The sequence below is a fragment of the Chlamydotis macqueenii genome, chromosome 13 (genome assembly GCF_036417535.1).
Source record: "Chlamydotis macqueenii isolate bChlMac1 chromosome 13, bChlMac1.mat, whole genome shotgun sequence".
Lineage (NCBI taxonomy): Eukaryota > Metazoa > Chordata > Aves > Otidiformes > Otididae > Chlamydotis > Chlamydotis macqueenii.
Genome location: NC_141568.1, coordinates 2,755,011 through 2,782,536, shown reverse-complemented (window position 1 = coordinate 2,782,536; position 27,526 = coordinate 2,755,011). Strand labels below are relative to the sequence as shown.

Here is a 27,526-nt window from a genome sequence, read left to right as displayed (position 1 = left end):
GGGCTTGGCCACCGGAGTCCAGTCCCAGAGGGGGCTCCCCGACCCCGCGCCGTGGGGCTGGGTCTCCCTGGCACAACCCTCCTCCAGCCCCGAGCGGTTGGCGTGGCTGCTGGAGCCAGTCCCAAAAACCAGAGGACTCGCCTCAAAACTGGTTTCTTGATATTTGGGCGGCTGCTGTGGTAGCTGCGAAGTGGGGATCCCGGGGAGGGGCTCCGCTCCCGCCCCCAGCACGGCTCCCCGGCTGCTGGGTCACGGCTCAGGGTGCCTGTGGGGAGCCGATAAAAAAAAAAAAAAAAAAAAGCAGAATTAAAACCGGCGATGGCAAGTTCCCGCTTCCCCTCGCCGACTGCGGCCGGCCCACCTCAGGGCTTCTTGGAAAGGCGAAGTAAAAGCCGTGGCGGAGGTTGGGCTGGGTTCGCTTGGCTCTCTGCGGGCCGCGAAGCTCGGGAGAGCCAAAATGAGTCACTGACCCGCATCCCAGTAAGCTCTTCCCAGCAGCTGTGGGCGGGAGGGATGCAGATTTCCCAGTAAAGGGACTTTTGCCCAGAATAATTTTCAGCTGATTAAAAAAAAAAAAAAAAAAAAAAGAGCGATGTCCCACAATGGGAATCATCCACCCAAAAGCTCTCGGGGCGTCGGGGGATGCCCAAACGGAGCAGGGCCACGCGCTCCCCGGCGGCGCATCCCCCGGCTCAGCCCCGGGCGCGATGCCGTGGCCGAGCATCCCTCGGTTTCCTGCGCGTGGGCTCGGGGCTTTGCTCTGAAAGCCTTCCTAAAAAAAACAACCTGATTCCTCCTCGTCGCGGCCTTCTCTCCTGCAACGTTTGCGGCGTCGATGCCGGGAGTGGAGAAGCCGGGATGGGACCCCTCACCCGGCGACAGGCTCCTTCTCCTCCCTCCCAAAATAAAAAAAAAAAAAAAAAAAAGAAAAAAAGTTCCTCCTGAAACTCGGCGGCCGAAATCGAGTCGCTAAAACGCCGTGACATCACCAGCGGTTTTGGTACCGAGCAGCCGTGCTTCCTGTTGTGCCGAAGCGCCCGGGCGCCTATAGATATACGTACGCGCGCGCGCTTTTAGCCAGCGATCGGCTTCGCCCTCCTTCCTCCCGGCGTCGCTCCCCGCGAAACCCTCGCCTCTCTTCCGCAGCGCCCGCGGCGAGGACCGGCGGCGAGGCTGGAGGGCTGGGTCCCGCTGAGAGGATGAAAACATGGGGCTCAAGTTATCCTGCCTGAAAGGTGGGTTTTGGGGGGGCGGGAGGGGGGGTTTTGGCGGAGATTTTTGGTATTTCTGGGCGTGGGACCGGTGTGTTTTGGCATCCCGGCGGGATTTAAGCGGCTCGCGCGTCAACCCGGAGCCGATTTCTCCATCCCCCGTGAAAATATAAAGGTCCTGTCCTGCGTTTGCTCCTTGCATCTTTGGGTTGATGGGCATCCCTCAAGAATTTGGGATGCTCGGGGTCGGCCCGGAGGCCGGGAGCCGGGGTACCCCGGCTCCCGGCCTCCGGGCCGACCCCGAGCATCCTCCGTTTCTCTCCTTTCCCCAACAATATTCCAACCCAGGAGCTTTTTATCCTATTTTTTTCCCCAAAAAACTTTAATTTTCGTAATGAACTTCGGCTGGGGATGGCGGGAGCGACGGCTTTGAACGCTCCCGGCCTCGCCGCGTCGGTTGAGTGTCTCCCACTCGCTCCGCGTCCCAGCGCTGACCCCCGGAGCAGCTCAAGGATTAATCGTCCCTGGGGGTCGTTAGGGATGGGAGTTAACGAGCATCCCGCTCTGAAGACGCAGAGACCAAGATGCTCTGAGATGCAGTCACCCGAAAAATGACCATCCCCGTGTCGGTGCAGGGGATTTGGGGGTCCCACAGACCCCCCCCCCAAGCCCAGTGTGGGGTGACTGAACAGGCGAAACGGAGGCAGCCATCCTAAATCCCCAAATCCAGGGATATCCCGAGATGTTTGTACACGTTTTTATAAATTTAGCCCCAAAATATCCCCGCGCCCCTCCAGACGAGTTCGGATTCTGCCATGAAAGACGAGACCCCCCTCCCCTTTTTCCCGCTCCGTGACGTAAGGCAGGGCTTTAGCCTTAATTAAAAAGAGATTAAAAATATCAGTGGCTGTCCCCTCCGGGCGTTTTCCTGCTCGGGGAAGAGCTGAAACCCCCCCTCGCGCCGGGCTTTGCTCCTGATTAAAAGAGCGGATTAAAGCGATCTGCGCCCCCGGGGGGGGGGGGGACAGGCAGGCGGTGGAGGGGGGGCTGCGGGTCTCCGTCTCCGTCAGACACCCCGAAATCCAGGGTGGGGAGAAAGCGCGAGGGCCGCTAGAGGCGGCTGCGGATTCTCTAGCGGCTCGTAAGGGGTTGAGTGGGACACAGGGGAGGGCGGGGAGGTGCTGCGGCCCCTGATCTTCTCCCTTTTGTTGGGGGGGCTGTGTGTGTGTCCCCCCCCTCCGAATTTCTGCAGGCTTGAAGACGTGCGTGAGCAGCGGGAACGGCAACGACAGGACCCCGGCAGCGTCCCCGGGCGAGAAGCACCTGCACGTGCCCTCCATCATCGTCACGCCGCCCACGCCCACGGGGACCTCGCTGTCCCGCGAGGCTCGGCGCGTGGGGGGAACGCCGCCGCCGCGCGCCCAGTGCTGACCGCGGACCCGTCCCCGCTCCGCTGGGATGGAGCCGCAGCTGCCGGGATGCGAATTGGTCGGATCCAGCACCCCGGGAGCTCCCCGGGGGCCACGGGGGCACCCACCGCGCGGGTGGGTTTGGACACCACTGACTGGTTTTTCTCTCTTTTCCTAAAAACACCGGGGAGGGGGTGGCACCGCGCGGCTCCCGCCCGGTGAATAAAACCCCCGCGGCTCCGCACCCCCCGGTTTGGCACCCGCCGCCTCCCTCGGGCTGCGTCGGAGCAGCGGTCCCCCCGAAAACACCCCAAAGCTGAGGCGGCGCCGGATGGGAGGCCGAAAGCGGGGTGCATCCCACCGGCCCCACCATCCCGTTCCCGCCTGGGAGAAACCGGTTGCAAACGGCGCTGGAAAAACGAACTCGGGGTCGCCCGCGTCCCGCCCTCGCGGCCTCGCCGGATGGGCCGCGTCCCGGCGAGGGAGCCGGGGGCGACGCTTCCCGGAGAGCGGCGGCACCAGGAGAGGCGGGAGTGTGAAAACAGATGGAAATTTAATTTTTTAATGACAGCAGCAGATGGCAAAAGACACGCGAGCGGAGCGGCGGCGCGGCGGAGCCGTTTATAGAGCAACCGGCGAAGCCGCGGGGGCTGCCGGGTTTGGGGACGGAGGGGGGCGGTGGGAGCCTCCTCCTGCGGCCCCCGGTGTGGGGCGGATGGGGGGGTCCCAGGGGTTGGCCCCCGGTGGGGGGGTCGCTCCCATGGGTGCCGCGGGGCTGGGCCGGGTGGGGATTGGGGAGAGTTTGGGGGGCTTTCTGTTGCCGTGGTGACCTGCAAGGTGGGGTGCAGCCCCCCCCCCCGTCCACCTCCGAATCGTCCAGAGTGGGGGTACCGGGATGGAGGGAGGGAAAGAGGGATGGAGGGAAGGAAGGATGGAGGGAGGAAGGGATGGAGGGAGGGACAGAAGGAGGAAAAGAGGGAGGGAAGGATGGAAGGGGGGAGGGAATGGTGGAGGGCTGGACGGAAAGAGGCAAGGATAGAAGGATGGAGGGAGGGATGAATGGAAAGAGGGATGGATGGAGCAACAGAGGGATGGGAGGAGGGAAGGACGGAGTGACAGAGTGATGGATGGAGGGATGGAGAGGGGGACGGGGGGATAGAAGCAGGGAGGGAGGGGTGGAGGGGTGGAGGCAGGAAGGAATGGAAGGAGGGAAGGATGGAGGGATGGCAGAATGGATGGAGGGATGGCAGGATGGATGGAGGGATGGCAGGAGGGAGGGATGGCGGGATGGCAGGAGGGATGGAGGAAGGATGCGGGGACAGAGGGACGATGCACAGACAGGTGCACGAGGAGGGCTGGCTGCAGCCACGGGTGAGCGGGTGGAGGACGGATGGAGGCCTGGGTAGACAGTGGCGGGGTGAAGGCGCGGATGAACAGATGAGAGCACGGACGGAGCGGTGGGGAGGGGGGGTGGGACGCCCCGGGACGCCCACCCACGGGCACGGGGAGCCCACAGAGGGCCCCGCGGGGCGCTGCTCCTCCCGCCCGCCAGGGGGCGCCAGCGGGGAGGGCGGGGGCGCTGCGGCCCCCGCGGCACCCCGGCAACAAGTGCTGAGCGCTGATTGGCCGAGCGCCTCCCGAGGGGCAGCAGGATTGGTCCCTCTGCCACCGACCCGGACCGCCCCCCGCTGGGCCCGGCCGCGCGGGCTAGTAGGGCGGCCAATCAGAAAGGAGTGCGCCACGGTGACCAATAGCCAGCCAGCGTCGCCCGTGAAAAACCAATCGGCGTGCTCCGAGCTACTCCAGATCCCGCCCCTACGCGGAGACCGCGAAAACGCTCCCGGCGGCGGGAAGCGGGACGCTGTGGGCGGGGCCTCACCGCCGCGCAGCCAATGAGGAGGGCGGACACGCGGCGGGCCTGATCCCGGTTCCGGTTCCGGTTCCGGTTCTGGTGCCGGTTCGGTGCCGGCCCGGGCTGCCGCCTCCTCCTCCTCCTCCTCCTCCTCCTCGCCGCCATGGAGCCGGCCGAGGCGGAGTTCCTGGCCGAGAAGGAGCTGGTGACGATCGTGCCCAACTTCAGCCTCGACCGGATCCATCTCATCGGGGTCGGCGGGGCGGGGGACAGGCCCGGCGCGGGGGGGGGTGCGGGGGCTGGGGACAGGGGCCTGGGGGGCTCGGGGACAGGGTTTGGGGGTCAGGAGCGGGGGGGGGCAGAGCCTGGGGAGGGGGAGGACAGGGGCTGGGAAGGGTACGGGCAGCGCTGAGGGGCAGGGAGGGGGGATTGGGATTGGGATTGAGGGGCAGGAGCTGGGGGGGGTGTTGCGGGAGGGGGGCTGAGGGGTTTGGGACCAGGGGGAGGTGCTGGGGGGCAGGGGAAGGAGCTGGAGGGAATGGGGGGGGCTGGTGTGGTGGGGGAGCCAAGCGCTTGGGGGGCAGGGGCTGAGGTGGGGAGGAGAGAGCGGAGCGGGGCAGGGCGGCCCGCTGAGGAGGTTTGGGAGGGGGCGGTGCTGTCCCCCACCTCTCTGACACCTTCGCCCTGGCACCCAAGGGCCGGGGGGAAGGTGACCGGGTGCTGAGCCCCCAGCGGGTGCCAGGACCTCCCGTGCCGCTGGTGCCGCGTGCCCCCCAAAGCGCCTCAGCCTGGGCCCAGGGGGCTGCGTTCGCGGAATGGCCATAATTTCGGGCTGTAACTTCTGTGGAGCGCTTTGAAATGGAAAATGCACTGGCGGTGTTAGTTATTGCTTCTCGAGGGAGGGGAGGAGAATTCTGAGAGGAAGAATTATGGGAAGGCAGAGGAGGAAATTCAGAAGCTGTTTCGCTCAGGCTTTTCAAATCCCCTGGAAATTCCTGCTCCCTAGAGATGGCTGAGGCCAAATGAGCAGGCGAGCGCCGCCGTCTCCTAGCCCTCTCTGCTGCCTTACTCTCGCCTTCGATTCCTCGCCCAGGGAGATCTAGGTCCTTTCAACCCCGGCTTGCCGGTGGAAGTGCCTGTCTGGTTGGCCGTTAACCTGAAGCAGAGGCAGAAGTGTCGGCTGATTCCTCCGGAATGGATGGATGTTGGTAAGGATGGCGGCTTCGGCTCTGGGCTTCAGCAGGGGGAAAAAAAAAAAAAAAAACAACAAAACCCCTCTGTTTTTCACCATTAGCGGGAAGTTTAATTCAACAAACTCTGAGAGAAGGATCTTCTGTTCCACCACTGGAATTCTTTATATTGACCAGAGATGTAATCTTCCCAGTTAGGTCAGGTGTTTCACTTCTGCTCCTCTGGTGAGGAGGGAAGCCACGGTTTGGATTGAATCCCCGGGGATCCGCACCAAGCGTTTCTGCTTTATTCACTGGAGGGCACAACCGCTCACAACACGAGTGGGTGAAGGCACTGACAGACAGCTGGCTTGGGGATCAGACTGGGGTAGATCCAGCGTCCCGGCACGGCCTGTTACGCGCAGCTTTCATGTCCCTCGTGTGCTCCCTTACAGAAACCTTTTCCTGGGGGGTAAAAATGTGCCTGGAGCGTTGCGGATCTGGCAAAGCCTGACCCTTCCCGGTTGTATTTTAGAAAAACTGGAGGAAATCCGGGACCAGGAGCGTAAAGAGGACACCTTCACTCCGATGCCCAGCCCCTACTACATGGAACTCACAAAGCTGCTGCTGAACTAGTAAGTAGGAGATGTATTGTAACAGTTCCTGCCCAAGAACCTGCTTGCACAGACGATTTTTCGAGCTTTCGTTGGCAGCAGCCCCAGGGGGCGGTGGGAAAGCGCGAGTTGACGGAGGTTTGTTTCGCAGCCTGCCAAGATCTCGCTGCAGCCCTTTTCTCGTGGTGACTTGGGGATTGCTTGTTCTGCAGCCTGATAACTGGGGCTGTGCCGCTTTACTGAGCAGCAGCTGAGCGGAGAGGCCTCGAGGATCGGCGGCGCGTTCCACGGCTGCAATCTGTTCAGCAGCCTAAAGCCTCCAGGCTCCTTCCTTGGCTCTCCTTCAGGAGGAAAGCTCCTCTCTCCTCGACCTGAGAAGCAGGGGACCGGGGATATTCCGAGTCTGAACGCCTGCCTGCTGAGGCATTTCACTTGTGAAATGTGCTGGCTGGTATTTTTCTCGCCGCGCGGACTCTTCTGACTTTAAGCCCTCGATGCCGGCAGGGTGGCCGTTGAAGCGCTGCCTTTTCCTCCTTCCCTCGCGCTGGAATAACCCCCACAGCTCTGGCCCTGTGAATCGATCCGATCTCTCGAGGCGCTTACGGCAGCGCTGAATTGCCTTAGTGGGAGGATGCGGCACGACTCGCGCGGTCCTCTCGACTCAGCGCTCTCCGGTAGGGCCACGGGAGCGCAGAGCGGGGCTCTAACGGCAGCCGAGTCCCCTCAGCTCCCCGGCCGCCGGAGATTTTGGGGGGGTTACTGGCCCTCCGTGTGCGTCCTACCAGCTGGGCAGTTAAACAGCAGAAGGATTCAAGTGAGAACCAGTCAGAGCTGAGCATTCCTGGGTAAATAAACCATCCCAAAAATCCCCGCAGCGCAGATACCAGGCTGGATTTTAACGTTGAGTCGTAGATTATTTTTTTTTTTTTTCCTCTGTGGCAAAGTGCTGACGCCTCAGAGGGCTGGAGAGCTGCCAGCGTTGCTTACGCCCGCGACGCAACGCACGAGTCCCTCGCGGCCTCTTCTGATCCGCTCTCTCCCTCTCCTCCTCTAGCGCCTCGGACAACGTCCCCAAAGCCGACGAGATCCGAACGCTGGTGAAGGAGACCTGGGACACGCGGCTGGCCAAGCTGCGGCTGTCTGCGGACAGCTTCGTCCGGCAGCAGGAGGCTCACGCCAAGGTGCGGCGCGGGGCCGATGTTTGCCGCCGGGAGGGTTCCAGCTGCCGTGCGATCGCGCGGGCTGCTGGCTGACGAGAGCCGCTTGGCGAAAGCGCTGGTTGGGGCACGTTTTTCCTGGGCTGCGGGTACGTCAGCTGGGAGCCGAAGCCCTCCGCTGAAAGCGGGCTGCAGGGGCCGGCGGCGGCTCCCCGTGCGGTACGGAAATAGCGAGCTCTCGGGGCTCGTCTGCTTCTCCTGACCGGGGCTGGCAGCTGGGCCGGTCCCTTGGGGTGTCGCCGAAGGAGGAGCGCGGGCCGCGGAGCTGCTGTCTGAGTTCCTCTGCTGCGACAGGGCTCTCTCCCCAAATTCTGCTGTTTTCTCTTTCAGCTGGATAACTTAACCCTGATGGAGATCAACACGACCGGGACTTTCCTCACCCAAGCCTTAGATCACATGTACAAGCTCCGGACTAACCTTCAGCCCGGCGAGAGCGCCCGCTCCCAGGATTTCTGAGGAATTAGCCAGGACAAGCCCTCCAACCGCCCGGGAGAGCGCGGTGGAAGGCAGCGGGCTCAGCTCCTCGCCCCCGGGCCTTCGTCTGGATGGATCCAAGGCCCCTCTGTCCTGAGGGCAGGCAGGCGGCCTCCTGAGCCGGACGGGAATCGCTGCGGATGGCGCGGAGGTCGGCCTCTCCCCGGGGTTGGGAGATGCGCCTGGTGCAGGCGGCGGCTTGCCGGCGCCGCGTTGCCGTCCGACGATGTCGGCCGCCCTGGAGAGCGCGGCTGTACTTCATGGAGGGAACTTCTGAGGGCAGCACAGGCCGCACGCTGGCTCGAAAGCGAGAAATTTCGAGGCGGTGCTTCGCGGTGAATTTTCTCAGAGCCTCGCGAAGGGGGAAGATGTGCCGGCAGCGAGAGGTGCCTGCTGCTCAGCTGGGGAGCTCAGCTGGGAAGCAGATCCATCTGCTCTGTGGAGAAGGACAAAAGAAAATGGCTTTCCCTCTCCAAAGCCAGGCTGTCGTGTAAAAGCCGATGTCTTGCCTTTTTTTATTTTTTACCTCTGAAACTGTGTGTATAAAAAAATAAAATTTCGAGGGAAAAAAAAAAAAATAGCAGCTGAGTGACTGGCATTAAATTAATCCCTGTGTTTTATCGCACGCTGTGCGTCAAGCACCCGCGGGTTAAACAAGGCTCGGAAAAACCCGCAGCCTTCCTCCTTCGGCTGCGGCCCCGCTCCCCTGCGGCACGGCGAGGAGGAGGAGGAGGAGGAGGAGGAGGAGGAGGAGGGCAGCATCCTCGCCCGGCCTTGACGGCAGACGGGATTATTACGGCCGAGGGGGAAACGCCGGCCGGCACCCAGGGGCGGCGAGCGGCCAGCGGCGCCCTTCCCCGCGTGGCTCCCGCTCGCCGGCCGCGGGCTCGGAGGAGGTGCGAGCGCTGGGAGCTGGGGAGAAAGAATCCTTTGCCGTGGGTGTGGAAGAGTTTATTATTATTGTTATTATTATTTTTTATGTTTTCAGAAATTACAGCAATATATTCATAAATACCTAATTACTACATTCAACAAATAATATATTACATTACAATTAATTCAAACAAGCACACTTAGAACATGTGTAGGGATTTTTTTTTTTTTCTCCTTTTTTTTTTTTTGATTTTTTTTTTCCTGTTTGTTTGTTTTCTTTCACAGCATCCGAACTGCCCCCAGCGGGCTCTGCCTCGCCGGCCCCTCCTCGTAGGCTCTGGGCGCAGCTGCTCCAGCGATTCGGCGCGGGGGGGAACGTGCAACCACCACCGCTCGCCGCGGCCCCGGGGGGGGGGAAGAATTCTGAGGAACTGCTCCAAAAATCGTGATTACAGGCTGGTGAGGGGGGAAACCAGTACAGGAGCTGCTACAAAGCCAGGCTACGTCCCTGCCAGGCTCCTGCCCACGGCCTCGCCGTGGCGGCGAGGGATAAATTACCGAGGATTTTCCACCCCCGGCTTCTTCGCGCCCCCAGCACCGCGCACGGGAAGGGGAAGAAAAAAAAAAAACGCGGCAAGCGTATTGTGCCGTGTTAAAATTCATCGCGAAGCCCGGAGCTGGCAGCGGCTAGGCCAGAGGCTGGCGATGCAATCGGGGATTTAAAAAAGATTAAACTAATTTCTGTCACAAGGGCGTTTTGCTTTTTAATCTCGCACAGCTTTTTTTTTTTAATTTTTTTTTTTTGTGAAGCCAATGGGAGACCTGGGGGGGGAGGGGGGGGTTTAATGCTTTCTTTGCGAGTGCAACGAGGGAATTTAAAGCAGAAAGCAGAGGTCACCTTTTCCTGCAGGCGTGAGCTTGTCTCGTGGCAAATTTAAAATAAAAAAAAAATAATAAATAATTTAATTTTCTTTTTTTAAAAAGCAGCTTCCTCAGGGCGCTGGAGCGCAGGACGATTAGAAAGCGGCCACGACTGGCACCGCACGGCGCCAAGGCCCAAGCTGCCGCCCCGCCATCGCGCTTCCCCGCGGCGCTGCCGGCAGCGGGCCCGGACGAGCTCGCCCGCGTCGTGCCACGCTGCAGACCCCTCGCCCGAGCTGCCTCAGCGCCGCTCTGATTGCCTGGGTGTTTTTGGGAGGGGACGAGGACACCCCGCTGCCACCCGTGTCATCCCTCCCCCCCCCAATTGCCCGCTCGGCGCAATTGCTCGCTGGTTTTAATTCGGCAGACGGAGCCCACGCGAGGCTGAGAAACCACCTGGCGCCGCAACACCCACAGCTGCCCGGTTGGACCAGAAAAAGACCCAGAAACCAAAGAAAAAGGGTAAAAAAAAAAAAACAAACCAAAAACCAACAAAAACAAAAACAAACCAGGAGGGAAAGGGCGGTGGAGGGGCTCAGGTCCGGGGTCCCGAGGGACTGGCGGTGGGACAGCGCCTGCCTCACTGGAAAAGCGGAGTTAGTTATTTTTTCCTGGTTTTTTTTTAAAAAAAAAAAGTCTTTTCAAACACTTCAATATCTTTTCTGTCCTGACCAGCAGCAGTACAACTACTAAAAGCAAGTTAAAACTTTTGCCAGATAAAGAAAGAACATTTAAAGGGTGAGGGAGAAGGGAAGGAGAAGGGAGAAAAAAGAAAAAAAAAAAAAAAAAGCAGAAACATATTAAAAAAAAAGGCAAGCTTTTTATAACAATAATTAAAGAAATAAAAACATACAAAACTTTTTTCTTTAATATATACACAGTACAAGGCTGAAGCACCTTTTTTTTTTTTTTTTTTTTTACTTAAATTGCAAAACCACGGCACCGGGCTGTGACAAGGCAACCCCGCCGGGGCCCACTGCCGGCGCGCGCCCGCGCCCCTTCCCCGCCAAACAGGAACAAAAAAAGGTACCGGCAACCAGTTTATGGACTTTATTGTTTTATAGCGAAGTGCATTTCCAGTGGAAAGCCCCGGGGCTGGGGTGGAGGGGGTGGAGGGGGGGCTCCCAGTGCCGGGGAACTGGGGAGGGGGGGCTCGGCGGGCGCTGCTGGCCGGCTGTCCCGCACCCGGCCCCGGGGGCTCCTCCGGCCTTAGTGTTGTCGCGGAGTCTTCAATTGTAATTTTTTTTTTTTTTAAAAAAAAAAAAACAAAACCAACAAAAACTGAGCGCTATAAAGTGTGGGCGGGTGGAGGGGGGGGCCCGCGGCGCCCCGTCCCCCGGGAGGAGAGCCCGAGCCGGGCTGGCGGTTGCTCGCAGAGGGCCGGCGGCGCGGGAGGGGACGGGACGGGGGCCGCTGGCCGGCGGGTGGGCTCCCGGCTCCGCGTGCTCCTTTGCTTCATGCATGGCACATTCTCCGTTTGGTTTTCTTCTCTTTTTTTTTTTTTTTTTTTTTTAAAATTTTATTTTTTTTTTTTTTTAGCTTCAAACCTCCCAGTGAAAAATATTAAATATTCAAGGTAATAAAATAGATTATTATTTCTAGACTATGTGTTCGGCCTAGCCCAAGGAGCGTCACCTGGGATACCCCTTGAAATAACCCCTAGACCACTGCATCGCAGGCAAGGCAAGGCACTTCCGCAGGTGATCCAGCTCGGCTTGCAGGCGCTCGCGCTCCGACACCATCTTCTGCTTCTGCGTCCTCAGCTCCTGCCAGGGGAGAACAGGGAATCAGGGCAGGAAACCTCCGGGACGGCGCCGCCGGCCTCGTCCGGGTGTCCCGCGGGAGATGTGGGGCGTTGCGGGGGCAGAGCTTGGATGGGGAACGGCAGGGAACTGGGGGCTGCAGGATGGGACAGGGCTGGGATGGGGAACGGCAGGGAACTGGGGGCTGCAGGATGGGACAGGGCTGGGATGGGGAATGGCAGGGAACTGGGGGCTGCAGGATGGGGCAGGGCTGGGATGGGGAACGGCAGGGAACTGGGGGCTGCAGGATGGGACAGGGCTGGGATGGGGAACGGCAGGGAACTGGGGGCTGCAGGATGGGACAGGGCTGGGATGGGGAACGGCAGGGAACTGGGGGCTGCAGGATGGGACAGGGCTGGGATGGGAACGGCAGGGAACTGGGGGCGGCAGGATGGGACAGGGCTGGGATGGGGAACGGCAGGGAACTGGGGGCTGCAGGATGGGACAGGGCTGGGATGGGAACGGCAGGGAACTGGGGGCTGCAGGATGGGACAGGGCTGGGATGGGGAACGGCAGGGAACTGGGGGCTGCAGGATGGGACAGGGCTGGGATGGGGAACGGCAGGGAACTGGGGGCTGCAGGATGGGACAGGGCTGGGATGGGGAACGGCAGGGAACTGGGGGCTGCAGGATGGGACAGGGCTGGGATGGGAACGGCAGGGAACTGGGGGCGGCAGGATGGGACAGGGCTGGGATGGGGAACGGCAGGGAACTGGGGGCTGCAGGATGGGACAGGGCTGGGATGGGAACGGCAGGGAACTGGGGGGCTGCAGGATGGGACAGGGCTGGGATGGGGTACGGCAGGGAACTGGGGGCTGCAGGAGGATGGGGCAGCACTGGGATGGGGAACGGCAGGGAACTGGGGGCTGCAGGATGGGACAGGGCTGGGATGGGGTACGGCAGGGAACTGGGGGCTGCAGGATGGGACAGGGCTGGGATGGGGAACGGCAGGGAACTGGGGGCTGCAGGATGGGACAGGGCTGGGATGGGGAACGGCAGGGAACTGGGGGCTGCAGGATGGGACAGGGCTGGGATGGGGAATGGCAGGGAACTGGGGGCTGCAGGATGGGGCAGGGCTGGGATGGGGAATGGCAGGGAACTGGGGGCTGCAGGATGGGACAGGGCTGGGATGGGGAACGGCAGGGAACTGGGGGCTGCAGGATGGGGCAGTGCTGGGATGGGGAACGGCAGGGAACTGGGGGCTGCAGGAGGATGGGGCAGCACTGGGATGGGGAATGGCAGGGAACTGGGGGCTGCAGGATGGGGCAGGGCTGGGATGGGGAACGGCAGGGAACTGGGGGCTGCAGGATGGGACAGGGCTGGGATGGGGAACGGCAGGGAACTGGGGGCTGCAGGATGGGGCAGGGCTGGGATGGGGAATGGCAGGGAACTGGGGGCTGCAGGATGGGGCAGTGCTGGGATGGGGAACGGCAGGGAACTGGGGGCTGCAGGATGGGACAGGGCTGGGATGGGGAACGGCAGGGAACTGGGGGCTGCAGGATGGGGCAGCACTGGGATGGGGAACGGCAGGGAACTGGGGGCTGCAGGATGGGACAGGGCTGGGATGGGAACGGCAGGGAACTGGGGGCTGCAGGATGGGACAGGGCTGGGATGGGGAATGGCAGGGAACTGGGGGCTGCAGGATGGGACAGGGCTGGGATGGGGAACGGCAGGGAACTGGGGGGCTGCAGGAGGATGGGGCAGTGCTGGGATGGGGAACAGCAGGGGATGGGTGCTCCGCAGGTGGACGGGTGCGCGACGGGAGGACGGGGTGCCCCGCAGCGGCCGCCCCGGTGCCGCTCACCGCCATGCTGTGCGAAAGCTGCTCCGCCGTCAGGCTCAGGCTGTAGTGCTGGGCCTCCAGCCGCCGGCACTGGCTCTGCAGCACTTGGCGCTCCAGGTTTTGTTCTGCAAGGCCCAAAGGGGACGGAGGGGTGAGCGTCAGCTCCTCCGGCTCCCTGCACGGCGTCGCGTGGAGGACGCCAACCCCGCGCGAGGCCCTGCCCAGCCGGCAGTGACGCCTCCGGCATCCCAGAGCATCCCCAGCCCCTGCGCTGCCGGCCAGGAACCTCCAGGTCCCCCTGGGCAGCCGTGAATGTAGGAATTCTTCACGTGTACATCCATTTTTACCAGCTTTCGTGCTGCTCCTGGCAGTGCCAGGGAGCCACCAGTGCTTCCCCAGCCCATCCCAGAACCAGAGGTGCTTGGTCAGGGCACGGAGTGGTTTCACCCAGGGGAAACTGAGGCACAAAGCCAGGGTTTTGCCCCCACCCACATCGCTTACCTTCTATATGTTCCTGGTAAGCTTCAAAAATCGCCTCGATCCCTTGCCACTTGGGCCTGGGGTACTCCTCCTCCTCTTCTTCCTCCTCCTCCTCCTCTTCCTCCTCTTCTTCGGAGGCCGAGTCTCTGGGCAGCGGGGGCAGCGGCCGGTGGGGCAGCGGCCCCTCGGCTGTGCCGTTGTGGGAGGGGGGGGCCAGGCGGCTGGACGCCTGCAGCTCGGGGATGTTGTAGTGGATGGAGGCGTCGAGCTTGTGGTTCTGCTCCGCCGTCAGCGCCGCCGTCCCCGCTGCGGGCACCCAGCGTCATCCCCCTGCCCGCTCCCCGCGTCCCCCCGCCCGCTCCCCGCCCCACCGCTGCCCTCCCCAAGGCTACATCCAGAAAAATGCCCCCCTCGTGGTATTGATTTCCTCCCACCCAGGCCCTTTTTGGTGGGTTGCAGCATTTTCGGTGGGTTTTCATCGCCCTCCCCACCCCGCGTGCTGTTTAACTTTATTTTCCCCACTCATTAATAAGTTTGGGGGGCATGGAGCCGAATTATCCCAGTGCCTTGTGCTTATCTTCCCTGATGACCTCCTGGGACGCTCCAGCAGCGAGGCTGCCGGTGGATTTTGTGCCCTCGGCGGTGCCAAGGGGGGTCTCCCACCCCTCAGAGGTGCCACCCCGGTGGTACCCAGCCAGCGCGCCGCATCCCTGCCGTTACCTTTGTGCTTCTGCAACGCCTTCTGGGTGGACTGGAGCACCGACTCATGGAACTGGTGGGCAAACTCCTCAGCGATGAAGGGCTCCCAGGGCTTGCTCTTGCCGTTCATGCTGTGGGACAGCGGCACCGGGATGTCCTTGGGGAGGGGACCCCTGACGTAGCTGAGGATGCTCAGGGCCTTCTTCCCGGGATGCCCGTCGCTCAGCCGAGGCTTCTCCGCCGGCGCAGCGGCCGAATCCTTGGCCCTCGGTAGCTCCTGGGGTCTCAGCTGGTCTAACCGGCCGGGTTCCGCCAGCTTCTGCACCTCCGGCACGGAGACGGCGATGCCCACGGGTTTATCGGGATCCAGCAGGAGCGGCGGCACCGGCAGCGGCTCTTTGGGCAGAGGAGGAGCAGGGTCAGCCACTGGCGGGGCTCCGCGGCCCCGGCAAGGCGAAGCTCATCCCGCCAGGCAGGGGATGATCCCGGCCAGCCGAGAGCCAGGGAAGGAGCGGGGGTGTTTACCGGCGCTGGGGCCGCTGGGGCTGTCCCGCGGGGAGCTCTTCACCACCACGGCGGCCGGCGTGGTCTTCTGCTTCATGGCCTGGAGCATCTCCACCAGCTTCTCCTTGTCTGCGGCATGGGAAGCTGAGGTTTAGTGTAGCCTCTGCTCAGCAGAGCAAGCTCACGGCCCCAGGCGGGACCCCTCCACGGCACCCCCCGAACCAGGGCCGGGGGCGGGGACCGGCCCCGATCATGCGCGGGGCATAGCTGTTACCTTTCCTCTTCTCGGCGCTGATGTGCGTGAGGTTGAAGATGGTGAGGAAGCGCTTCTTCTCCTCGAAGTTGGGGCTGTTGTTCATCTCGTCAGGGCTGTAGCGGGTGGAGAGCGGGAGGCGCGGGGAGGGCGTGCGGCGCTTGTTCTGCACCGTCGGCGGCGAGGGGCTCCTCTCCCGCAGCATCCGCCGGCGTTTGCGTCGTTTCTGGCTCAGCAATTCCTCCTTCTGCTGCTGCGTGGTGAGGCCGAAGAGCTGCAGGAACTCCAGCTTCTGGGACGCCAAGGGGGAGAGCAGAGCAGGGTCACCCCCGGACCGGTCCCCATCCCTATCCCCATCCCCATCCTCATCTCCATCATCGTGCTCGTCCCTGTCTCCATCCCCATCCTCGTCCCCATCTCGATCCCCATCCTCATCTCCATCATTGTCCCCATCCCCACCCTCATCTCCATCCTCATCCCCATCTCCATCCCCATCCTCAGCTCCATCTCCATCCTCATCCTCATCCCTGGCTCCATCCCCGCCCTCATGCTGCTCCCCCCAGGGACAGGGGACACAGGCGACACGGGACACGGCGTGCCAGCTGTACCTCGGAGGATGTGTCCAGCTTCAGCGGGGGCTGCTCGGCCACGCAGCGGAGATGGGCCCGCACCTCCTCCTCGTCGCTGTCGTCGCAGGAGTCGTCCAGGTCGTAGTAGTAACCTGGGGACGGGGAGGGGCTGGGTGAGACTGGGGAGACCGTGGGGACCCTGCAGGGACCTGCTGGGACCCTGGGGAATCTGCTGGGACCCTGGGGACCCCGGGGACCCTCTGGGGACAGGAGTGCAGCGAGGCGGGATGCTGAGGGGGAGCGGTGGGGGTCCAGTTTGGATCCCAACGGGGCAGGGGGAGCCCTGTCCCCCCGCTCCACCAGCTGTGGGACCCTGGAGGGCACCGCCCACGCCTGCGTCCCCGCTCAGCAGCGCCTTGGGACAGGTTAAGGGGGCACAGCCCGGGGGGAGGCTGCGGCTGAGTCCCCCACCTCAAGCACTCCATCTCATCCTCGCCGCTGCTCTTATCCCCGCTCGCACGGTCCCATTAATATTTAAAGCCTGCTTATTAGCCTCCGTTCATCATTTATTAATTGGGTGCGTCCAGAGAAAGGAGGATTTACCGAGCCGCTCGGCTTGTGGCAGCGTTCGCATCGGGGGCTGCCGGCATCCCAGGGGAGACCCGCCAGCCGATCCGATCCCACCACCACCCGGTCCTTGTCCCAGTCCCGGTGATGGTGATGGGGGTCCTGGCGCGGGGCAAGCCCAGCACCTCACCTTTCTCGCGGGCCTCTCGCCGCCGGCGCTCCTCCAGGTCGAGTTTGCTGATCAGCCGCCGGTGCTGCTGCACGAACTCATCGTAGATGTACATGGGGTCCTGGGCGCGGGGCGGGGGGGGCCGGTAGGGTGAACTGGGCTTGGCTGCTTCGGCGAAGGGGGCGGCCGGGGGTCTTTGCTGGCTCAGGATGCTCTGGGTGGATTTCTCCAGCTCGGCTAGGAAGGGGGCGTGGGTGAAGCCTCCATGATCTGGGGCGCCAGGCTCCCGTCCCGGGGGATATTTCTCCAGAGCATCCCTTTTCCTCGCCCCCTCCTCCAGCTTTTCGGGGCAGAAGACCCTCTCCACCTTCACCAGCGGGATGCCTTGACGGGCGGGCTCGAAGGGGGCCGCGTGGCTGTGGAGGGCGTGGGGTTCGGGGAGGCGCCGGGCGGGCTCGGGGGGACTCTCCATCAGCGAGACGGGGTTCCAGAGGGACGTGGTGACGGGGTGGTGCTGGGGTTTGGGGGAGATGAGCGGTGGGGGCCCGCCAAAGTGCTGCCCCGGCTCCCGGCTGCTCGGCTCGTGGCGGCTCGATCCCGACCTGCGGGGAGAGGAGAGGACCGGAGAGGTGAGAGGCCGGAAAGCCAGCTGCACCTCGGCACCGGGATGCCTTTTGGGGGAGAACCGCGCCGGTTAGGGCCGCCTGGACGGGTTTGCGCACGTGAGGCTGCCACGCTCGTCCCCTCCTGTGCCACCGCCCTGAGTTAGGGTTGCTCCCGAGGGCGTTGGGCACATGGCAGCATCCCTGGGACCCTCGCCCCCTCCGGCTGCCCCCCATGGGGATACAGGAGCCAACCACCGGTCCTGGCACAGCCCTGCTCTCCTGGGTGCAACCCTTCTCCGGCAGCCGGGGACGGAGCCAGCCCGTTAGCAGGATAAATATTTAATGCGCCCAAGCTGCGCGTTTAACGCTTTTCCGCTCCGGCGCCCCGGACCTCCGTGCACAGAGCAGCGAGTTCAAGCTCAGCGCCGTCATCCTCCGCCCCGGCGCCGTGGCACCGCCGGCGGCACGCATCGCCCGCCCCGCCGGGGATCGGTCCCTCTCCCTCCCCGCTGGATGGGGGCAGCCCCGGGATGAGGATGAGGACGGAATATTCCCCGGCTGCAGGTGTTTTCAGGGTGACCTCGCTCTCTCCTGTCTGGTTCGGGGCGGGAGGAGCGGTCGGGGAAGGGAGGCTGCGGCGGGCACTCGCCTTTGTGCCGCCTGGCGATCCGCGTTCCTTATTATCCTCGCTGAGCCGGTCTAATCCCTCGGATCCCCAAAAATAACAAAGGGAGCTGGCGGCAGAGCGGGCTGGATGAACCCGCGCTGCTTAAGCACTCAGCAATGGGAGAGAGCAAGGCCCTGTCAATCACGCTCCTCTGCATCCCCAAACCACCCGGATTCGGGGCTGGTGCCCCCCCCAAAAACAGGGCATCCCACCGCCTGGCTCCGCCGCACGGCGGGGAGCTGCCATGAGCTGCGCCGGGTGCCTGGGCAGCACCTGGCCGCCGGCCGCTGGCCCACGGCCACCTCCCGGGCTCGTCGCCTGCCGCCGCGCAGATGTCGGGCAGCGGCGAGGCCCGGCGCTGCCAACGCAGCCGGCCTGGCTGGCACCGCACGACGGGGACCTGCTGGCGCCGGCCGAGCGCGGCGGCTTCTGCTCGCGGGGACGGTCACGGCTACAGGATGCCGGCTGCCTAACGGGGGGCGCAGAGCTGCGGGGCGACGGGGGAAAATCCTATCGATACGACAGCAGGGATGGCAGCGAGGTGGGAAACCGCGATGAGGTTTTGGGGGAAGCTCCATCCCTGGAGAGGGGCTGGCGGCATCCCTACCTGGGGTGCTCGGGCCGGTGCTCCGGCTCCGGCTGGCTCGGGACGCGCCCCATGTCCAGGTGCTGCTCCAGCACTTGTTGCCGAAACTCCGAGACTTGGGATTGCCGATCTTCCTTCTCCTGGCGCAGCCGGCGCTGCCGGGCCAGCCACTTCTCCTCCTCGTTGGTGCGATGGATGAGCAGCGCCGTGGCCGCGCTGCTCCCCGGCAGCGGGAACACGTTGTGGTTGGGGATGAGGCTGGGCACGGGGTGGTGGGAGGCCGGCGGCTGGTGCAGCGGGTGCTGGATGGGCTTCGGCGTCGGCAGCACCGAGTCCTTCAGTTTCTCTGGGGTGGCAAGGAGGTCAGGGCACAGAAAGAGGGGGGCTACCCGCGACCACCGTTGGCTACTGGCGTATTTTGTGGGGTGCAGCGGCCCCCACCCCGAGCATCCCTGCGGGCGGCAGGCACCCAGAGCCCGGCGCTTCCCCCCGCCCGCTCGCTGCAGGCCCAGCTGCCAGGCATGCGGTGGCACTGGGCGCGCTGCCGCCCTGGACCGAGTCAGATGGCACGGGCGCCGCGTCGCCTGTCCGGGAGCCGCGGCAGCTGGGCTTTTGGCAAAGCCCGTCCCCAGCCACCTCCCGGGGCCACCGACGCCCTCGGCTTTGCCATCTGGAAGGGGAAAGGGGACAGCGGCGAGCTGCGCCCCCCCAGTGTCACCCGCGGGGACGTTACCTGGCCTGCTGGGCGCCAGCGGCTCCGTCAGCTTGCCCCGCTCCTCGAGCGGGTGCCCCCGCAGCCCGTGCAGCTCGGCCACGGGGAGGAAGGGTCCCTCCATGGCTTTCACCATGCTCAGCTCCTTCTCGCGGGCGCGCTCCCGCTGCCTCTCCAGCTCCCGTTCCCGTTCCTTTTCCCGCTCTCGTTCCAGCTCCTTCTCACGTTCCCGCTCCCGTTCGCGCTCTTTCTCCCGCTCCCGGTCGGCTTCTCGTTCCCGCTCCTTCTCCCGCTCCCGCTCGCGCTCCCGCTCCCTCTGCCGCAGCTCCTCGTCCATTTGCAGCCTGCAAAGAGAGCCCAAAATAAAAACCCCAAACCACCCCCAGATGCCCGTTCGCATCCCCTGGGGTGCCTTCTCCGTCCCCCACCGCCACCGCGGTCCACCCACCATCGTACCTCTCGGCAGCGAGGCTGGAGATGCGCTCGGTCTGCAGGGCGGAGAGGGAGGAGTGCGAGAGCTCGGGGGGGTACCGGACCCCCGAGAGGTGCAGGTGCATGGCCGAGGGGTGCAGGGGCGGCAGCGAGCCCGGCGCCGGCAGCGGGTAGAAGGGGGACCGCAGCGCCGACAGGCAGTACGACTCGTCCATCCTGGGGAGACGGGGATGTGCCGGTTAGGGGAGGGGCGAAAAAAACCCAAAACCCACCCCAATTCCACCCCTGGGAGCAATCCCAGGCTGGATTGGGGCTGCTTTCTGCTGGGAGAGGGGCTTGGAGAGCCCCAAAATGCCCTCCCCGGATCAGGCTCCCATCCCCCCCCAGAGCCCGAGGCTCGTCCTCCGGCCACCGGCATCCCCCCGGGGACGCGGGCTGGGCGATGCCCACCTGAAAGCGGGGTGCGGGAAGGGGTGATGCGTCAGGTAGCTGGGGTGGTAGTAAGCAGCGGCGGCGGCCGGGTCCAGGCCGAGGGGCGGCAGGGAGGACATGCGGAGCTCCTCGGCGGTGTGGTAGGGACGGAAGCTGCGCAGGTAATCCTCGGTGACGGCGCTGGGAGGCACCACGTGGTGGACCGGCCGCTGCAGGCTTGGAGGGGGGAGCAGGGAGATGGTCACCATCCTGCTCTGTCCCCCTGGGGAGATGTCACCCCCTCTGGGGAGACGTCACCCCCCCCAGGATGCTCGGTGGGACGCCTGCATCCTGCAACCCGTTCCCCTCCCCGCGTCCATCGCTGCCGGACTCACTTGAGAGGCGGGAAGCGGGAGTCCTGGACCACAGAGCTGGGGGGCAGCCCGAAGGAGTAGGGTGTCCCCAGGAGGTGGGAGGGCACCGTGGGACCCCCCGCTTTCTCCTGCGCGAGGGGGGGCTCTGAGATGAGGCGCTCGCGGCCGCCGCCGCTGCTGCTGCCTCGCGACCCTGCTTCTTGCTGGAAGGCAAAGAAACGCCGAGCCGGGCGTTAGGGGACCACAGGGACCCCGCAAAGCACCCGGAGGGGGTCCCTGCCGTTCTTCCCACCCCAAGACCCTCAGCGGGTCCCCAGCGCGCCTGCGGGGTCCCGGGGGAGGATGGTACCCGGGGGAGGACGGTACCCGGGGGAGGACGCAGCCACCCGAGCATCCTCCTTCACCCGGGCTGGAGGGGTGCAAGGGGGCTACACCGGGGGGGGGGCACCGGCGGGAGAGGGGGGTGCCACGGCGGGACACACGTTACCTGCCTGGAGATTTACGGGCCGCTTTGTTCTCCAGGGCTATTTACCACCCAGGGAGGACACAGACACGGCCGGGGGAAACCCAGCAGGCCCTTTGATAGCAGCCATAAACCGGGGGTCAGCCCCACATTCCCCCCCCCATCCCTGGCGCCGGGAGGAAGATCACTCCCTCCTCACGCCCACACCGGCTTGGAGGGACCCCCCCCCGGCAAGAGGGGACCCCCTGGGGTGACAGGGGACCCCGCGGAGCCTGGCAGCAAGGCAAAGTTGGGTTTAAAACTGATTTTTTTTTCATTGCACCTTCTCCGTTTAGCTGCTAGACGAGGAGGATGGCGGCAGCCCCCCCCGGCAACGCTGTGCACCCTCTCCCCATCCCGTCCCAGTCCCCAGACCCTCCAGGGCAGGACGCAGGTCCCCAGCCGTCGGGGACGGTCCCAAGGTCACCGTGGCCGGCACAAAGGGCGTCCCCCCCGCCTTCCCACCGCCTCCGCCGCCTGCATTACGGCTTATTGTGCGTGCCAGGCTCTGCTCTAATTACCTCCCCGTCTCGGGGCGTCACGCTGCGCGCGCGGCTCTGCCAGACAATAACCCACGCTCGGTTAAACCCCCGTGCCGTGGGGAGGAGGCGGCGGCGGGGTGGGGAGCACCCGGACACCCCACGCGCCCCTCCGAGCAGCCGGGGGATCGCCGTTCAATTTATTTTTCTCGCCGCCCCCCCCCCCACCGACCCTCAGCGTTTCTCATCCCCTCCCATCGCCTCTCCGCTTTGTGGTTTAATTAGTCTTTCCAAGTGGCATAATCCCCCGGGGAATCTGCTTGTAGCGTGTGGAGGAGAGGAGAACCACTAACGATGCTTCTTAATTAGCTGCTCCCCTCCCCTTCCCACTTCTTCCTCGCGCTCCCCTCCGGATGATGGCAGCCCGGGGACGATGGCAGCCGGGCGACGGAGGGGAGGAGAGGGGACAAAACGAGGGGCAGCCCCATGGGGACACCGGGGAACGCGGTCGGCACGATCGGCATCCCACGCCATCCATCCTCTGTGGGGGTCGGAGCAACCCCCCGCCCCAAAAACACAGCCGTACCTGTCTGCCCTCGCTCCTCCAGACCCCGTTGACGGTCTTCGTGGGGGCGATGGTGACGACGGGCGGCGTGCTGGGCACGCTGTGCCCCCCCGGGGGCACGATGATGGGGCCCATGGGGCCGCGCTTGGGCGTGCTGGCGGGGGAGCTGTGGTTGGTGGCCGGCGAGGAGACCGGGGACGACTCGCTGCTTATCGAAGACCCTGAAATGAAATTAAAAAACACAAATAAGTGAGGGAAAAAAAGGCTGAATCCGCCCTCCGAACGAGCTGGAGCCATCCCCGGTGGGGTGCCCCGCCGCAGGGACCAGCGATGGGGCGCGGGGATGAACGCGGGGCGGTCGGCACCCCCCCCAGCTCCCCAGGCTGGACCCCCACATTGCCATCCCAGGGGGTCCCGGGGAGCCCCATCCTTCAGGTCTGAAAGGCTCTGCCCCACACGGTGGGGCCTGTGCCCTGGCGCGAGACACAGCGTGGCGGTGCCAAACCCCGGGCGGCCGCAGCGTCTCCAGCCGAACCCCGCAGACTCCTTGAGCTGACCCCAAAAGTCACCGCGTGCGAGCCGGGGCGCTGGGAGACGCCGGGATGAAGGAGTTGCTCCCCGTAACCCCTGGACAAGGCTTTGGCTTGGTTTGCATCATACATCTGTATTTTAAATCATTCCCGCTCCGGGGATGCCGGCGATATTTCCAAGGGAAAAATAAAAATGGAATTAAAAGCGGCGAGTGCGATGGGGGTAGAGGAACAGAGCCGGAGCAGAAATACAAATTTAACGTTAAGGAGGGGGCACGGTGCCTGACGTCTGCACATCGCCCGCTCCTCAAACCCAGCTGGGCAGCTTGGGGGGCTCCAGCCCCCCACCAAAACCCTGCTCCCACCAGCCCGGAGCCTGGGCCAACGGAAGGTTTCTGAAAAGCCAGCAGGGACCGTGCGCCCGTGGTCACCGCAGGACGCCAGCCGAGAGGGGCCGATGCTCCCAGCCCGGGACCGAGAGCAGCCTCGCCTCCCTCCTTGCCCTTTCCCATAGGGAAGCAGGAGCATCCCCCCGTCAGCGCGAAGGACGCTCGCCGGAGCAGAGAGGCCAAGCGTCGCTCCGAATCGCTTTCATGTCGAGAGCGGCCAGGCCCGGGGAAGGAGAAAGGCTGCCCGCCACAAAGGAGGCGGCCACGGCGGATCTGACACCCACTGAAGTCTATCTTGTCAGCGCGAGGCCAACAACAATTAGCAGCCTAATCCCCTCTGAGCTGGGAAGCCATTACTCACCACGCGATAGCGTTAGCAATCAATACCATCACAATGAGCCCGGCAATTAATGAAGCTAAAGTCTTACTTCAGAACCTTAATTCTCGCTGTGTGGCTTTAAACGGGAGGGTTTGTGATCGTTATAATTAACTGGTGGTATTCAGCCAGGAGTTAGTCAATGAAACTAATCTGGATTGGAGATGACAAGAGGCACAGTGTGATGGTGTCACCTTTGTTTTCTGACCTCCCCGCTTCCCGCTCGGCGATAGCAGATTAGCAGCCCAGGCTGACAGGCAAATGTAATTAACAGCTGAGACCCTGAAGGAGGAGGCAGGGAGGGGGGACAAAAAAAAAAAGAAAAGAAGGGCAGGGGGGGAATCAAACCCACCCTGCAGACAGCCGGGGGCAGGACGGGACGCAGGAGGCCCCGGCCACGCCAATAGCTTTGGCGGCTTCTCGGGGTTTTGCTGGGATGGAGGCGGTCGGGATGAGCGCCCATGGACAGGGATGCTGGCGGGGAGCGGGATATCCCCACGGAGCCCCCGGCTGTGGTACAGCCACCGCGGCAGCGAGGCCGTCACCGGTCCGTAAAGGCGGCAAAAAGCCACCGGCTGTACGTGCCACAGCGGAGCAGCTCCTGTCATGGGAAGTGGGGTGAGGATTTGAGGGCAAAGAGCTTCATTTCCCCGGCGTGGAGAGAAACCCCCTTCCCAGCACGATCCAAACCCACTCCTATTAAAATCCTCTGGGATGAGCCACTTCTGGCACCCGATGGGCAAGGAGAGGGGTTTTTTTTTGTGAACAAACTGAGCAGTAATTAGGGGAAATCCGAAGGGAACGCAGCTCCTTCTCTCCAGTGCCACAAAATCAATGCCAAACTCGCTGACAACCCTTCGGATGGGCCGAGTGGGGCGGCGGGGGGGGAAGGAGAAAAGTGAAATAATCCCCCAAATCCAACCAACCGCCCCGAAGGAAGCGGACGGGCTCTGGAGGAGGCAGCTGGGGAGAGCCAGGAGCTCCCAGCGAGGCCGAAGCATCACCGAGACCTGGTCCCCTCGGCGCCACGGCGACCCGGCGTCCCCACGTGCTTCCTCGGGTCACGGCCGCGCCGGGGCATTTTGTGACCGGTGAGGAGGGGTCTTGAAGATGGTCCTTGCAAAAAGGATCTTCCAAAAAGAGCCTGGCACAAGGGGTCTTCCAAAAAGGGTCTTGCAAAAAAACCATCTTGCAAAGGGTCAGGGGTCCTCCTCAGACACCAAAGTGCCCGGGTGGTGGGCAACCACCCAACGGGGAGCACCCACCGGTTGAAAAACCAGAGATAAACATTATTTCATGGCAAAGCCATGATGCCAGCAGACTCCTGGTGAAACACTTCGCAGTCTGGGGACAGGCTGTGTCCCCCTGCGCACACGGGACTGCCCCCGCGGTGGCTGGGACCTCGGGATGTTCCGGCACGGCAGCACCAGCTCACACCCCAAATCACGAGCTGCACCCTCGCAAAGAGGAAGGGTGTGATGGAGGATGTGGTGGCCAGGCCACTGCAGGGTGACGAGGGACGGGGACACCCCAGGGCTGCCCAAATTTCCCGTTTAGCTGGGCAATTCAGCTGGGAAAGGAACAGATTTGAGGAGCCCGCCGGAAAAAATGGCATTTCAGTGAAGCACGGCGGGAGGAGCCGGGCTGCGGGGACAGGGAGGGAGGCACAGGTCCCCCTGCGCTGCGCTCTCCCAGGCTTTCTCCCAGGGTACAGCGAGCAACGCGGCATTCGGATTACTCCGGCTGAACTGAATTTCCAAACCGCCCCCTGGAGACACGCTGCCGGGGAAAGACGGCAGCTGAGGAAACGGGTGGCAGCGGCGGGGAAAGGCCCCGATGCTCAGCATCCCCCCCCAGCAGGCCCGGCTCGGTCCCCGTCCCCATCGCTGTCCCCTACCTCTGGGCTCCTCGGCTTGTTTGGCGAGCTTGCGGAGAGCGGCGGCGAAGCTGGAGGAAGGTGCTGCCTGGACGGACAAAGTGCTGCTGGCTGCCGGGCTGCCATTGGGGACGATGGAGCCGTTGAGGGGCGAGGGGGTGAGGGGTGAGACGGTGGCGGTGGTGCGGGTGGCGGTGGAGAGCATTCCTAGGGACGGCGACTTCGGCTCATGGCTCATGCCTGCGGAGAAAAACGGCCCGCGTTAGACGGAGAGACAAGGGCAGGAGCGGGGAGAGCCGATCCCCAAATCCCCGCCCCGGGAGCGGGAACGACCTTCCCTCTGGTTCCCCAAAACGCGCCCCAGGCCCGCGCAATGGGCGCACAAACCCCGGACGCTTACGGGACGGCAGCCAAAGTGAGCGCACCCGCAGAAAACAAGGGGACGTGGGGGCCGGCGGCTGCCCCCAGCATCCCACGGTCCCAGCAATCCCGCAGGGTGGGCTGCTCCCAGCTAACAGCCTGGGGGGCCTGCGGGGAGGGAGAAGGCGTTTCGGGGGAACACGGGGACTCCAGTGTCTTGATGGAGGTGACGGGGAGGGGGGCAGCCACCCCTTTGGGTTTTGCCAAAACCCAAAGCATCACCGCTACACCCCTAATTGCCGCCATTGCACCCCAAAATCTCCCCCTGCACCCCCAATTCCCCACCATCGCACCACCAAATCCTCACCAGGGCACCCCCAAGTCCCTGTCGCTGCACCCAGAGGTGCCGGAGTGGCCCCGAAGGGTGGGGGTCCCAGTGCTGCTGAGCTGGAGGGTGCAGCCCACCCCGTGTCCCCCCTCCGGCTCTCACGGCCGGCCGCTCCAGGGCTCTCCACCTCCCAAAACAGCAACTGCTGATGTCAGGGCCCTTAAAATAGACTTCCAAACGAGCAGCTTCATTAACACCGGCCTAAAATTAGCCCCGCTCCCGGGTGGGCAGGTGGGCGGGGGGGCCGAGGCGCAGCTCCCCCATCCCAGTTCCCAGCGGGGCTGGAGGCAGCCGGAAGCGTCGGCGATGCCGGAGACCCCGGAGCACCCCACGGCAGAGGGTGGCCGGGCAGAACGGCGGGTGCCGCGGGAGCCAGGGCGAGGGGGGCCGCCGGTGCCACTCAGCGTTGATTAATCTTTGCCCCCCCGGCCCCAGGAGAGGCGGCCGGCGCAGCGGCGCGCGCTCCCCTCTGCCCTCATTATACAAGCATTTATTAACTCCGCTGCTCTCAGCCATTGACTGCCGCCTTGTCGACACGCTCGGCTCATGTAAATTCATTACCGGAACAGCTGGGAAGCCAAGCCGCTGCGCCAGCCTGGCCCAGGCACCCCCGGGCTTTGCCTCGGCCCACGGACCCCCGGATGAGCGGGCGGACCCCCGGATGAGCGGATGCACCCTTGGAGAGCGGGACGCCTGGCGCTGCCTGCAATGCCGTGCATCCGTGTGTTGTCCCAGGGTGGGATGTGGCCCCCCAGCACTGCCTGGCATCCCCTGCGTGCTGCCCCGCGTCCCATGGGCACTGCCACACATCCCATGGGCACAGCCCCACATCCCCTGGGCACTGCCCCACATCCCCTGGGCACAATCCTGCATCCCCCTGGGCACTGCCCCGTGTCCCCTGGGCAGAAGCCTGCATCCCCTGGGCACAGCCCCACACCCTCTGGGCACAATCCTGCATCCTCTGGGCACAGCCCCACATCCTTGGGGCACTGTCCCACATCCCTTGGGCACTGCCCCACATCCCCTGGGCACAGCCCCACATCCCCTGGGCACAGCCCCACATCCCCTGGGCACAATCCTGCATCCTCTGGGCACAGCCCCACATCCCCTGGGCACAATCCTGCATCCTCTGGGCACAGCCCCACATCCTTGGGGCACTGTCCCACATCCCTTGGGCACAGCCCCACATCCCCTGGGCACAATCCTGCATCCCCTGAGCACTGCCCCACATCCCCTGGGCACAATCCTGCATCCCCTGAGCACTGCCCCACATCCCCTGGGCACAATCCTGCATCCCCTGGGCACTGCCCCACATCCCCTGGGCACAGCCCCACATCCCCTGGGCACAATCCTGCATTCTCTGGGCACAGCCCCACATCCTTGGGGCACTGTCCCGCATCCCCGTGGCACTGCCTGGTATCCCCATGGCGCAGCCCCACACTCCCCTGTGCCCCATAGCTTCTCCCCAGCCATTAAACCCGGCACAAACCCCCCACCCCAGCCCCAGTCCCGGGCCGGCGGGGATTGGCGCGCTCACGCACAGGGGCTGGCGGCAGAGCGTCGCCCGTGTGACCCTCAGCTGATCTCCGCCGCCCCGAACGCCTCCCAACAAACTCATGATCCCAGCGAGATTTGCCGGGCGAGCGCAGGGCGGCTCCGAGCCAGCAGCTTGCCGGGAAGCGCGCGGGGCGCCCGCGTTATTCCCCGGA

General features: G+C 63.9%; 2 protein-coding genes and 1 long non-coding RNA gene across 4 annotated transcripts in view; 2 read left to right on the top strand and 1 right to left on the bottom strand.

The window, feature by feature from the left end:
* The first annotated feature begins 50 nt into the window (after positions 1–50).
* LOC147599077 (uncharacterized) lies at positions 51–2,864 on the top strand. The gene is made up of 2 exons (XR_015260023.1): positions 51–1,235; positions 2,464–2,864. It is a non-coding gene; the product is annotated as an uncharacterized LOC147599077 (long non-coding RNA).
* A 1,727-nt stretch (positions 2,865–4,591) lies between these two features.
* On the top strand, positions 4,592–8,524 carry GINS2 (GINS complex subunit 2). Its single transcript, XM_086758134.1, has 5 exons — positions 4,592–4,725; positions 5,566–5,680; positions 6,177–6,276; positions 7,310–7,436; positions 7,803–8,524. Exons 1-5 carry the CDS (start codon positions 4,636–4,638, stop codon positions 7,926–7,928), a joined length of 558 nt encoding a protein of 185 aa, XP_086614260.1. The 5' UTR covers positions 4,592–4,635; the 3' UTR covers positions 7,929–8,524.
* Positions 8,525–10,775: 2,251 nt separating this feature from the next.
* The window catches only part of GSE1 (Gse1 coiled-coil protein), a 91,299-nt gene continuing 74,548 nt past the window's right edge, over positions 10,776–27,526 (bottom strand). Inside the window, exons 3-17 of one of the 2 annotated variants that reach the window (XM_086758059.1) lie at positions 25,091–25,309; positions 21,920–22,119; positions 20,374–20,555; positions 20,018–20,215; positions 19,592–19,783; positions 19,157–19,479; positions 18,445–18,769; positions 16,587–17,167; positions 15,869–15,981; positions 15,282–15,552; positions 15,029–15,151; positions 14,525–14,899; positions 13,826–14,110; positions 13,346–13,449; positions 10,776–11,506 (exon numbers count right to left, since the gene is read on the bottom strand). In XM_086758059.1, coding sequence (XP_086614185.1) covers positions 11,372–11,506; positions 13,346–13,449; positions 13,826–14,110; positions 14,525–14,899; positions 15,029–15,151; positions 15,282–15,552; positions 15,869–15,981; positions 16,587–17,167; positions 18,445–18,769; positions 19,157–19,479; positions 19,592–19,783; positions 20,018–20,215; positions 20,374–20,555; positions 21,920–22,119; positions 25,091–25,309 — 3,626 coding nt within the window. In that variant the 3' untranslated portion in view covers positions 10,776–11,371. The remainder of the gene's footprint in view (positions 11,507–13,345; positions 13,450–13,825; positions 14,111–14,524; positions 14,900–15,028; positions 15,152–15,281; positions 15,553–15,868; positions 15,982–16,586; positions 17,168–18,444; positions 18,770–19,156; positions 19,480–19,591; positions 19,784–20,017; positions 20,216–20,373; positions 20,556–21,919; positions 22,120–25,090; positions 25,310–27,526) is intronic. The other variant, XM_086758060.1, reaches the window with a different exon arrangement.